The following is a 12,949-nucleotide window of genomic DNA, read 5'->3' on the forward strand; positions in this document are numbered from 1 at the left end:
TATGACTAGCTAACGCATTTTTAAAAGTCGCTTTACCTAGTCAGTCTCCTTAGTTGCTGCCTCCTTAGTTGTCTGAGATCAGCCCTGTTTGGAAGAGACACTGAGCCAAACTTTTACTAGCTTATATGAGAAGAAGTGGTGCTTATGACCTATATGCACCCTGTAGTTAATTCATCCTGATTCAAACAAGACAAATTCCATGGAGCCAACTCTATCTTATTCTGAGCTGTGAAGACCTTGTCTCACTCCACAAAGTTGTTGTGTGGGTTAATGATAGTTTCTTTCTCTGGCCACTGTGATTTATCCAGCCTGCACCCATACCCAGCTCCTACAGCTGTGCTGCTGATGCTGACTGTGGGCCAGATGGTGAACGGGATTGGGAACTGATCAAGGTTAAAAGTGGCTGCTCTTTTTTGGCTGGGTTACACTGAGCTCTGATCGCTTTGCTGGGGCAGTTTCCTTCTCTGGACTGGGATGGGATAGGAGAGTGATGAAGGCCACTTAAGCTGGTACTGCTGTCAGAAGAAATGTTCACTAAATCACAGCCTAGTGCCATGCCCAGCCAAACCCCATGGAAATTCTCCATCTTGGGGACAAAATCCTACTTTCCAGCCCAATGTGCTCTGATCTGATTTATTCATCTCCCAGTGCTCTTGGCAATTTTTTGGGACAGTGGGGTGCAGTGGCAAGGCTGAGGTGGGTGCTGAGGACAGGTGGAGGCAGAAAGCAAAAAGGAGAAAAGCCTGGTGCTGGGTGGCGGGCACTCCAACCTGAAGCAAGCAGCCTCAAAAAAGGTGCTACCGAGGCCATGGTCTCCTGCATAACAGCGACGGGATAAGCCATTTCAGCAGTAAAAGGTCTTAAACTGTGGCTGCTCTTCGGTGGTCACAGGTCTGGGTCTTAGATTTTGATTCATAAGGAAATGGGGTGAGCAACCTCCTCCACGAGAAGGAACAGCAGGGTGAGAAACCTCACTTTATGTATGTCTCCCTCCTCCAGTGCACCACATTTCCAAGCACTAAACCAAGACTGAATTACTGCACTATAAAATGAGCTGAACCTGCCGTGACCTGAAGACTGGTTCAGTTTACAGCCAAGTCCATAATCCAAAAAGCACGAAGGATCAGCAAAGGGAAGAGAAATAAAAATGTTGAGCAGAAGGAGCCAGCAGGTAGTCCTTAACAGTCAGCTAATCACGGTGAATAATTTATTACAGCAATGCCACTGAGACTCTACTAGCTTTTAAACCAGCATTTCCTGGAAATGTTTTCTGTTCCTCTTGCATCACTTGTAAATTTTAAATATTTCATCCCTGTGTGCTATGCAAAGATGTTTGCAAATGTCTTAGGAAATGATGCTGTTCCAAGAAGAGCCCAATCAGCCACGAGGACAATACGATGTGTCTGACCCCAGCTGACTGTGGATGTGTTAGAGAAAGGCCAGCCTTTTCGGAATACACCCCGTGGCATGCCAGTGAGAGGAGTGCTACACAAGCTCCATGCCTCTGACAACAGAAACCAACTTGCTGCCAAATCAAACACCCTCCATGAGCGTGAGGGTTTATAGCACCTCTCAAAATCCTGTCTGAATATTACCAATTCAACATTTTGACTCTGGATTGAGGGGTCTCCTACACCCACTTTCAGTCTTACCTTTAACCTTTCTATGCTCTTTATCTTTAATGTATCACGTGGCAAGGAGTTATGCAAATGAATTGGGCTCCCTTTAACTTATTTGAAATTCACGTTTCTTTTGCCTTTTTGACTGTTCTGATGGTCTTCTACGATCAGCCAAGATAGGGACCAATTTGTCAGCTTCTTCGTCCCCAGCATTCATTAGTTTCTATAAATTTCACATCAAGCCCTACTCTATGTTTTTTTAAGTTACTGGTCTGTCATTCCTTCACCACAGGAAGCACAAGTTTAACCACTCCATCAATGAAATTACTGACTTGACAGTGGTTCATTATGCCCTAAAGCAGAGAGGATCGCTATTTGTTCTGCAATAAAAAGGCTCTTAATTACGCTGTTGCTCCTCCTGTGCAAATATCTCATTTTGCCTCTGGAACTGGGAATGTTCACTCTATCTCTTGCTGTTTGGAAAAGGCCAAGTGACATCACACAGCAATCTTTCACTTTCTGGACAAAATTAATGCGCTGATTATTTTGTTCCTGCTGGTGACGAGCAGGTGATTTGTCTCTAATCAGACACGTAGAGCCACTGATTTTACCTGTGCTTTGTATTGCTTGGCAGGATGGGTCCAGCTCAGCTCTTCTTTTCACATGTGTAAATCAAGCTGTTACTGTCGTTTTGGATTTACAACAAATACTACATATTAAATTCTTCTGTAAAGAGAGTCCATAGTTTTGTGGTGACATTACAGCAAGGGATAAAGTATTTTCACAGCATGTTTCATTTGATCTCAGAGAAAGGATAACGTGGGGAAGAAATGGCAGGAATGGACGTTTGGCTGTCACAGGGGAAATTTTTGTCAAGCTACATCTGAATTTTGGGATACCCCACATTTTATCTTGTTTCCAAAACTATTCTTTTTGGATTCTCTTCAGTCAACCAGAGAATGAGAACACTGATAATGTTCATGAGCCTGAGAAAATGGCTCACCCTAAGTTTCTTAGCCACTAGCTTTCCGTGAAAGAAAATCAGATAACACCAAATAGTGGTGTATCTTTCAGAGCAACCAAACCATACCAGGCTCTCTTTAAGGTCATTTTATTTTTGGTGGTAAGTTAAACAATTCATGTGTCTGTTTGTCGGCCATATGGAAGTCCTTTGGCTGACTTTGTTAATCATTCATTCTTCAGCTTAGAGTTAATTGTTTGCTAACTGTTAAGCTTGTGTGCATTGAAAGATGCCTTTGGGCTCTTACGGCAGTGCTAATATCCCCCTAGAAAAACAGAGACGTGCCTAGTGCTACTGCAACTGCTTGAACATGCAGATCTCACAGCTACAGGCTACACTGCTGCTGCTTCATGCATGGGTCTCTCGGGATGGAGTGGAGTTACGTTCCTACCTGCTGGTTAAAATGAACAAACCCCATACGTGGACAATATAGCCACGGAGAGGCTTATTCTTTCTGAAGACCTGGCTCCAAAGAATTTGCTTTGGTTTATCATGAATTTTGGAAGGTGCTGACCCAAGATGGTGGGTCTTGAGCCCAGCAGGACAGTTACTCCTTTGTGATGTGCTTTTTCAAGGCACACCAGGACTTGAAGGGCCCTTTCCCTTCACAAGGAAGAGTTTGTAGAAGCTACGTCTTCACCAATATAGAGGGAGATGGATTCTATCCATCCCAGAGGCTGTGCACCACTGCTACAAAAACGACCCAAGTTCTGCAAGCCACTAGTGAACTTCCAGCATGCCTCGACATCCTGGAGGACATGCAGGACACCATCTAGCAGGACATTCTCAAGCAGGACAGAAGCCATCTTTCCACTTGATATTCTCTTCTTTTTCAGCTATGGTGATGAATTTTGTAATGTGTACTCAAATGAGACTGAAACTTTTGCATTTATTTAGTACCTAAGAATGAACTGCTGTCTGATCATAACTGATATGGACCAAATATGTGTTTGAGCAGGGAACATTTCAGAGGCAGCCTTTGGCAGGACTCACTGAGCCTGTGAGCTAGCCCCTGAACATACAGGAGAAAACCAGAAGGGAGAACGATATGCCTCAAAGTGATGGCTTTGGTTAGCTTTGGGGCTCCCACAGAATAAGGCAAGAGGGAACATAAAAATAGAAGCACAGAGTCACATTAGGCTCTGCAGCCCAGCACAAGCTGCATTCCAGTTTAATAGCCCTGCATTCCTGTCTGAACCACCTCAAACTAGGTGCCAGATACCCATCTCAGCTGCGCCCCCAGTAATGCTGGAGGACTTCTGCCTCTACTGCCAGCAAGATCAGGTTCTGGCCCAACGTCAGCGCCAATTCTCCTCTCTGGACTCATCCAACTCGCTGACAAACCTAGTTAGCTTTCTGGAGACACGTGGCTGATTTACTTCAGCAATTTAATAAAAACATGGTTTTGACTGCCTGCTAATGGGATCGCCCGAGATAGGCTCAGCTGCTTAGTGTGGGTTACAGTTTCACTTGCAAACACAATAAGCATGGAAATCTATCTAGGATGACATCATAGAAAAACATTACCATCTCCCTTATAAGACAATCAAGGTTTTTGTATGCATTTAATATATATGTCTTGCTTTCAGCTGGTTTCTCCCTACAATTTTCTGCTTGTGTTTCTTCCAGGGAGACTTATTTTTCCGTTGCATTTTTTCAGTTTGTTTCCGGTGTTGGCAATGTGCGGGGATGAAATGATAAATATCAGAAAAGACATAATCTACTCCCTCCTCCCCTCTAATTTTACCTTGCAGAAAAGTTCATCAAAGCTTGCCCCTCCCCTTTGCACAGCGGAGACTTGAACCAGCCCATTCTGGTACAGTGAAATGAACCAGATCCTATGGTAGGCTCCCAGATACCAGGGTTATCAAGTGCAATTTTACAATTTAATTACCAGAGAATTAAACACTGCGCTTCACTGAGGCAGTTGGGTTGCTCTTGCCAGAGGGTTTTACCACCTGCGTGGGGTAAGAAGTCTTTTATACTTGGTCTACCGAGGGTAAAAGCACACGAGCGAAATTTTGAAGCCTCAGCCACTCTGTACATGTCCTGTCCCTGCTTTAGGCTGTGCATTTTGGAATATCCCTGCTAATATACAGGGTTTGAGAGCATCATCATCAGGTTCATTTAGGCTGCCTTTTCACTGCTGTTGTCTCTGGATTGTGGCAATGAACAAATTCGAGCCTGGAAATTCCTACTCTCCCCTCCCACCCAGCCTTCCCTCCCACATTTGTGACCACTTCTGCTAAGCTGCAGAAATTCTCAGTGGTTTATACATAAGGTGGTGTTAATGTTTGTAGTTTCCTGGATTTCAAACATAATTTGCTGAGAAAAAAAAATCTGAATAAAGAGAAAACCCTAGTTTTTAGGATTATGCTTGGAGAAAAAGGGTGGGAGATGCCTACAGTCTTTCTGATTCCAGAGGCAATGCAAGAGCTAGAGATAGGTTAGGGGGAACACAGAGAGGCCAGCCAACGTGCTTTCAAGCTCTAAATCCAGTGCTACAGACCAGCTCGCCATGTGAAGCCGAGAAAAAAGTAGAGAAGCCAAGAAAGGAGATTTGACTCTTCAGGTGGAAATGGATGTCTTATCTCATGAAGCTGGAGTACCTAGACTCCTTTCTTCTTTCTTCCGATGCTCTCCCCTAACCCCCTCATCCCATCAGGGCTGATAAAAAATGCTATAGCTTCTGAATGGTTGGGTCCTGCCATGGCAAGGCACTGTTTTCCTCCAAAGAAATGTTTCTGTCACTAAGACTGACCTCTGAAGGCGTGTCTTAAGGACATATCTTCCCTAGGGGGTTGGCACTGTTGGAGATGTGTGGGTGCGAACATCTAGTCTAGGCATGTTTTATCATGTGTGAGTACGACTTGCCCTGCAGGTAATGATTGATCCCAAACAGATATGTCTTTTAGAGCACAGATGCTCCTTCCTCCGCTCATCCTCATTCACTCCTTCAGTGAGTAAAAAGCCCTGTGAATATCCTTCAGTGAATAAAAGGCTAATCAAAGAGCCTACCACCACCTGCTGCCTCCTTAGCAGTTATTTTTTCTACCAAACCCTTGCTTTTAGTTTATTTTAACAGAAGATGCTATCCTTGAGGACCACGCAATGTATAACTTGTATGTGATTAGAGGAGGTAAAAGAAAGGGAAGGGGACACCTTGGCACAGAGATGACGCAAGGATAAATGCAATGTGTTAATTCAGCATTTTCATCTCCAGAAGAGCTGCCTCGTTGCTCCGAATCTTCCAGTTCTGAACAGTTGCCTGCAAGCAAGCCTCAGACCTTTTCTCCTGACATCTCCACAGGTTTTCAATACAACGAATACTGTTGCTAATACACTGTGCATACCAGCCTGCAGGGTATGGGCTCAGAGATGAGCTTTTTTGGTACTAGACTGCATCCCATGTAGCAATATCAGAACACATGGGTCTGCCTGGTTGGGTGAACTCGGGAGATCAAAACCATTCTCCTCCCAAATGAACTTGGTAGCTGGATTTCTCAAAAGCAGCTTGGTAGGACTGAGACAAACCCTGATTTTCAGATGCGTTGAAAGTCTCACTAAAAATAGCAACAAAGACACCGGAACAGCCAGTCATCAATGACTAAGCACTAGTTTTATGAACAGATCTTCATGTGCTCCGCCTTGATTTGTGAACTGTCTCAAAGTAAAGTTCCCAAACAAATCAGATACTGGACAGAAACCTTTTAATGCACTTTCTTTAGGCATGTGATGAAAGTGTTCTTGCCCTATTAGCTTGACATTAACTCTTCAGCTGGTAAAATTGTTGCTTGTCAAATGTAATGCTACTCTGGGGAGAACCATGTGATCTTTTCTTTTTGTAATACATGGAAGAAGCTTTCCTGTCTCGTCTTCCCTCTCCCTCTCTCAGACTATTTATGGCTTGACAACAGACTGTTAGAAGGTGCTTAGGTCAGCTAAGCACCTTCTGTCCCACCACAGTTACCAGGTTGAAAGGTCTGCAGCACCACCTGAGAGCATCAGTCCTACTGTTCCCATTTATGTCTTATGAACCATGCTATAAAGAAGGATAAGGCACAAGATTAAATGTCCCCCCATACCACAGCATTTAATAAGTGAAGAGCTCCTTTTGTCCATTGATTCTCTGCAGATATTCAAAGTTTGGGAGAAACTTAACATCCTTCAAAATCACAAGAATCAATGCCAGCACTTGCCATATATCACACCCTCAATTCAAGCTATAACATGAGAGGCAAGCCCAGACCTTAACAGAAAAGTAAACACTTACCTTTCTTGGTTTCACTTTGTCATGGTAGTCATATTGAAAAATTCCTTTGTAGCTAAGTCCTAACCACCAAGGAATTCCCTGCTTGTCCTGAAAGAAAAAAATAGAGCTAAATTGAATGGGAAGAGGAAATGCTGGAGATTTCCTGGGTTGTTTTTCAAGGTAAATATTTGTTTCTAAGTAATGTCCTTGAATGTCATGGGTGCCATTAAATGGCCCTGGCTGAATTACCTCAAGTTGCAAAGCTCCTCGGTATTAAAGAGAGATCTTTTTCACTTGTAGCTACGACATCTAAAACCATTTAGAATGCATCACCTGCGATCAAGTTACTCAAAATGCTGCCAGGGGAGGTTTGGCATTAGTCCCTTGTGCAGTGGTACATCCTCTTTCTCTGCCCTGTAAATTATTCAGTCCAAACACTCAGAGATCGGAGAGGAAGGAAAGAGAATCAGCCAGCTGACTTGAATTATGTGGAGGGATTTTAGCATTAATCTTGAAAATGAAGCAGTAATGGGATCTGAGAGCTACCAAGTGATAAGGTCTGACAGGCTTGGACCCAACTGCTTTGTGTCTGAGTGTGCAATAAAATGGCCTTGTGGAGTAATGGCTGATATCTGATACTAGCCCCTTAGCAATTTACTGAACTGGAGTCCTCAATGAAATTACATCTGTTCTGTTAATGTGATAAAGAAAGGCAGGGTAAAACCCAGCTAAACCAAAACCCCCACATCAATCAGAAGCCAAACCTATTATGTGCAATATTTGTTGCCTCACTGATGCTCACTGGCATTTACTGATCATGGAGAGTTCACTGGAACAGCTCTCAAGAGTTTGCAGGCTTAGACACGCAGCCCAATCCATCCGATCTTCCTTGGTCTGGAGTAGTCCAAGAGATGTAGAGGCTGTTGGAGTGATCCTAGCCTCTGGTAAAAGATGAGGCCAATGTGTTTCGCAAAATTCCTTGCACATTAGCAGGAACAGACCAGGAAAGCACATCTCCCTGAGACAGGTACTGTCAGATATTTGTGTTTTTATGGTAGCCCATGTGTGGGAGATGTATGCAAAACCATATGATCTGTGCAGAGAGATAATGATGAAACACGTCAAAACTTCAGGGGTGATAAATGGGGGAATATGCTGTGGGGGGTGTGGATCTAGCTTTCTCTATATGCTTATTGATTTCTCTGCTTAAGAAAAATAATAACCCTGCACAGTTGGTCAGGTAGGGAACCAGTGATAATAGTATGAGACTGCAAGATTTGGTGATAAATCACTAAACAAATGAAATAAGGAATTTCAGGAATACCTGCATGAAATTCACACAGTTAGAAGTAGAGAATGGTTTTGTGGGTGGAGGCATGGAACATGTCATCCCTAGAATACAGTCTAGTGCTTTGGCATTAAAAAGATGTACTATAACTGTATCCATCTACCTATATCTCAAGTGAAGGGAGCTGGTGTCTGCAGATTATTGCTGGCCCTAGTTAGTTGCTCTTGGATGTGCAGGTTAGGAAAAATCCGACCTCGTGGAACTACGAAAAGTAGTAAAACACTGAGTCTGCCAGCAAAGTGGCTGCTGGTCCCTTTGGTGCTGGTTCACTGGCATCACCAGAGCTTGCTGCTGCCTGTGAGCTGAACATCTCTAGCACAACAGAAAGACTGTGAGAGTTTTATCTTGAAGAACAGGATTTTCCTCTTGGGAGCTATATTTACCAAACATTCGCTACTCAGTTGAAATAAGTTTATCCTACTACAGGAAGTGAAACAAGACTTTAGCAATAGCGTATTGTACTCTGAAAGCAGGATGGTTATTTGCACCTCTCCCCCTTCCTCTCTGAAGTCAGTTTAATTCAATAAATAAACCTCATTTGTAGCACGTACCTTTACTGCGTAATAATGCACTCCATATGTTGGGAGGGATTCTACAATGCTCATGTAACTGCAAAACAACACATAAGAGAATAACGTGTCTGAGAAGCTGAGAGAATGATCTGAAAAGAAGTGCTTAAATAAGAAGTATATAACTACTTAAAAAATAAAGCATTAGATGAGATGGGAGGCATAGTCACATATTGGTTTTACAGGCCAGTAATTTCCTGATAAAACAAAGGCCACCACAAGTCACTTTTATTTCACTTACTTTACAATTGCTTGACCTCTTGTCTGACCGTTTAGTTTCTTGTAATGTTCAATGACTCGGTCCTCACTGGAAAAGAAGAAATTAGAAATTATATTTGATGGCAGTGTCATGACTAAGAAGCATGCCCAAAGGTGAAGAGGTATTTCTGTTAACACAGCTACCAACTGAGGGAATCAAAAGATGCCAAGCAAAACTGCTAGATGATGGATCCTGATGTCACTCAGGGAAAACAAGGGGGACTCACAGACTGAGAATAAAACTGCATTGCTAAGCATTCGTTTTCTGGAAGAACCTTTTTTTACTCACAACCTCTGTATCTATTTGTACACACTCCACACCCTCTCCACTTTACTCTCCTTATCTACTGATGGTGCCTACAATGTTGCAGAGCATGACAAACAGATGTTTGCTTCTCAAACTTAGCTTTACCCTAGCTGGTGCCACTTCTTTCCAAGCCCACCAAGTTCTCTTAGTGAGCAAAGCTTTCTGAAATTGGTGGCCACTAACAGCCCTAAGCTTCACAGATTAATCCTCACTGCAACAGCACAAAACCATGTACAGGAGCACTAGTGCACTAGTGGAAGTACTCTTGGAGCCATCTCCCTCAGCAAGGAGTTAAATTCCCAACGTACACGGAGGCAACGTCTGTGGCAGGGAATGTGTCCAAGCCACTCAAAGTTGGGTCCCTTTACTGTTTAAGTATTGATGTGCCGTTGCATATTTTTGGTTATATTAACTTGCATTCCCTCAGGCAACACTTGGCCATGTGCTGGCAGTTAGCATGGGCCAGGGCCCATTCCCAGTGCTGCTTTGGAGACTAAGAGAGTTTCATGGTACAGAAGGAGGGTGTTCTGTGCCAGTGGAGAACAGTTCTACGTGTGTTTGATAAATGCATACATTCACCTCTACACAGCAGAGATGCAACACCCAAGAGTAGGTCAGCATGACCCAGATGACAGAGGCATCTCTATGCTCACCTTTAAGGAATCTCATTCCTGTTCTCTGGTGAATGAGCACAGAACCAGAGCGATTCGATGCTTTCAATCATGTGTCAGCAAGGTCACAGCATGGCAAAGCATAAGCCAAGGTTCTCCTTGCAAAGGTTCATGGTTCTCTCTTTTGATTTTAATAGCATTCTGCTTGATCTACAGCCATGCAACTCATCACAGCCTACAGGCTTGGTACTTTCAGGCTGCTCTGACTTTGTTTTTTATTTCCAGCAATGTAATGCCCACAGGACCAGCTCTGCTCATTGGCATGGCAGAATGCCCAAGTCCTCATTTCTAAACCCAATCTCTTGCTCCTCATCTTGTAACTCCAAGAACAAGGAGTCTGCTGAGTCTCCCAGAGGTACATTACAAAACTTACTAGGGCAAGAGGAAGGAAACCTGAACTGCCTGTATGTCACCTTTCTGCCCTCCCCACCTGGCACTGCACGAGCTTCCAGTGGCACCAGGTGGCTAGCTAATGCCATCATGCTGCTTGTGGTTTGGGCCATCGTGAACGAGCATTGCTCCCTCCCTGCATTTTCTAGGTCTAGATGGACCCTTAAGGGCAACCACATGGTTGTCCAAGACGTGGTAATCCTTCCCCAGGCAGAACTGAAGCTGTTTTTGCTGTTAGAATCTCTGCTAGAAAGATGCTACCCTGAGCCCAGACACCAGCCATAATGCCCTCAGTGATGTCAGAGGCAGACGCCACGCAGCGCCTGCTGTGACTTCACTCACAGGATGCTCAGTTGTGTGATGGCACAGGGAGGACATTGTGCTGTGACATGACATGATGCTCTGTGCACAGATGGCACGGGAGCTGAGGACTGAGAGTCTGTCCCTGGTAATGCAGGGGAGAAGGCAGAGGAACAGAAACTCCAGTGTAGACAGCACAGGATGATTCAGAGCAGACCCTCAGAATAATTTTAATGCTTAGAAAATATCCGTAAGGAAATTCAACAGCTATGAAACCATATCCAGCCCACTGATCTGAGCAAGTTCCACAGATGTTATGGGCGTGCACAAGAAGGCAGAGCCCAGCTCTCCTGCTACGATTATCATAAACAGGATTACTTTTGGAGAAGTAACTGAATTACATGAGTGTTCAGTACTGGAAGATCTCCAAACCCCATCATTTTTAATAAAAAAGATGGACAGAGAGGGCTTACAGCCCTTTGAAATTACCTCTTAAACCCACAATTACATGTGGATGCAATTCCTCTCTGTCTCAGACAGGAACAAACCAGGAGTGACTTCTCAGAAACCAGTGGAGTTTCTCCAGCAGAAAACAGTCTTAGCTTTGGTTTCTGTTCTGTGCATTTTATGGTGCAGATCAAGCTCTCGTATTGGTGCCGTTCAAGGAGTGGATAGGTGCACCTGCCTGCTGGTTACCTCATGTGATTCTGGATGGGCTCTGCTTTCTCACAGATGATTATTATTATAAGGTACTGGGTATGTTCCTAAACCATACTCCTCTGGTAGGAAAGACAGTTGATGGCTTATTTCCTTCAAAGAATAGATTGGATGTCAGGGAGCCCTCCTGAACAGCTGGACGAATAAAATTATGTTCTCAAACCATCCTAAAAGATGTGGGATAGTCCAGACTCTTCTGTTTCCCTAAAGAAATACAGGCAACACTCCCTATGCCTCCACTGCCCTGTTGGGATACTGCTGATGTTCCTTTCTGCTGTGTAATGTTTTGAGGTCTACAGGTGCTAAATGCTAGATGAGCATTATTCTCATTTCTACTTTCTTTTGGACAATAAATAAATAAAATAAAGGCTGAATTATCAATTAAGGCATGAATATGGGGACATACTGCCTCTCACCTTTCTATAGCACTGAGCTAGTCCCATTGTGGGGAAAAAAACGGGTGCTCCAGAGCACCATCCGTGCAATAGATGGGAAGAAGTTGTTGTTGCTTCTCCCCACTGACAGTAAAGGGAGCAGAGGGTCCCTAGTTGAGGTGGAGACGGTCTACACTGGAGAAATGTTCATGCTCAGATGAATCCCACCCTAGCTGCCTGACAGTCGCTCCTCAAATAGTTCTTTGGGCTCCTTTTTCATCCCCGCAGCCCTGTGCAAGGACGATCGTGCAGTCCAGAGGTCACTTTCTGCCTCCAGCTCTGCGGTGGAGGGGCAAGCCCAGCATGTGCCAGGGAAAACAAGGAAAATCATTCACGGGTCAGAACAGAGCATTAACAGAGCTTACAGACCTTCTCCCCTATCATTTCAGCTGTTCATCTCCGAGCAGCTGCCGTGCTGCTATTGACAGCTGGGAGAGAGCTGGGACGCTGCCTGGACCACCAGCTGATGTCTCCTCCTGCCCAGCTCTGGCTGGTTGCTGTGCCAGCGACACAGAAACTCATTCATAGCTAATGGGGAGACATGGGGGAGGCTGGAGCACTACTGCCTGTTTGTCAGCTCATAAAACATTCCCCCCCGAGCTCCGAAAATTAATTCTTGGATGATATCTTGCGGCAGATAACTCTGATAAAGATATTAAGAACTAGCAACAAATCCCTTCTGTCCCAGCAGCCTACAGAACTGGACAGCAGACAATTTGCAAGCAAATGCAGGGCCAGAGTTTCTTATCACCAGATCCAGTTTTTCAAAGGTATTTGCTTCTCCCCTCTCTTCTCAGCACATTGAGCTGTTTTAAATAGCTATCAACTCATCGCTGCACCTTACTGTTATTCTGTTTCCAACCTGATTTTTCTATTTTGATGATATTCTCAAACTTACAATATCTCTATTTGCAATGATTTGTGCAGCCAAATACTGCCCCACTGAATCCAGCAGAGCATCTCTTGGGCCAGTGGGATCAAGAGGATGATCAGAGCCTGTGGTCTGTACTGTATAAGAGAAACTTGTGATTTCCAGTTGATATTTTCAGTGTTAGATTTTCTG

The 12,949-nt window shown here is 44.1% G+C and overlaps 1 protein-coding gene across 9 annotated transcripts in view; it reads right to left on the reverse strand.

The window, feature by feature from the left end:
• Positions 1 to 12,949, reverse strand: part of FRMD4A (FERM domain containing 4A) — a 359,570-nt gene that overhangs the window by 46,575 nt on the left and 300,046 nt on the right. For all 9 annotated transcript variants that reach the window (XM_040547746.1, XM_040547697.1, XM_040547738.1 and 6 more), the window contains exons 9-11: positions 9,051 to 9,116; positions 8,792 to 8,849; positions 6,914 to 7,000 (exon numbers count right to left, since the gene is read on the reverse strand). In XM_040547746.1, coding sequence (XP_040403680.1) covers positions 6,914 to 7,000; positions 8,792 to 8,849; positions 9,051 to 9,116 — 211 coding nt within the window. The remainder of the gene's footprint in view (positions 1 to 6,913; positions 7,001 to 8,791; positions 8,850 to 9,050; positions 9,117 to 12,949) is intronic.

Source organism: Cygnus olor, chromosome 1, assembly GCF_009769625.2.
Source record: "Cygnus olor isolate bCygOlo1 chromosome 1, bCygOlo1.pri.v2, whole genome shotgun sequence".
Classification (NCBI taxonomy): domain Eukaryota; kingdom Metazoa; phylum Chordata; class Aves; order Anseriformes; family Anatidae; genus Cygnus; species Cygnus olor.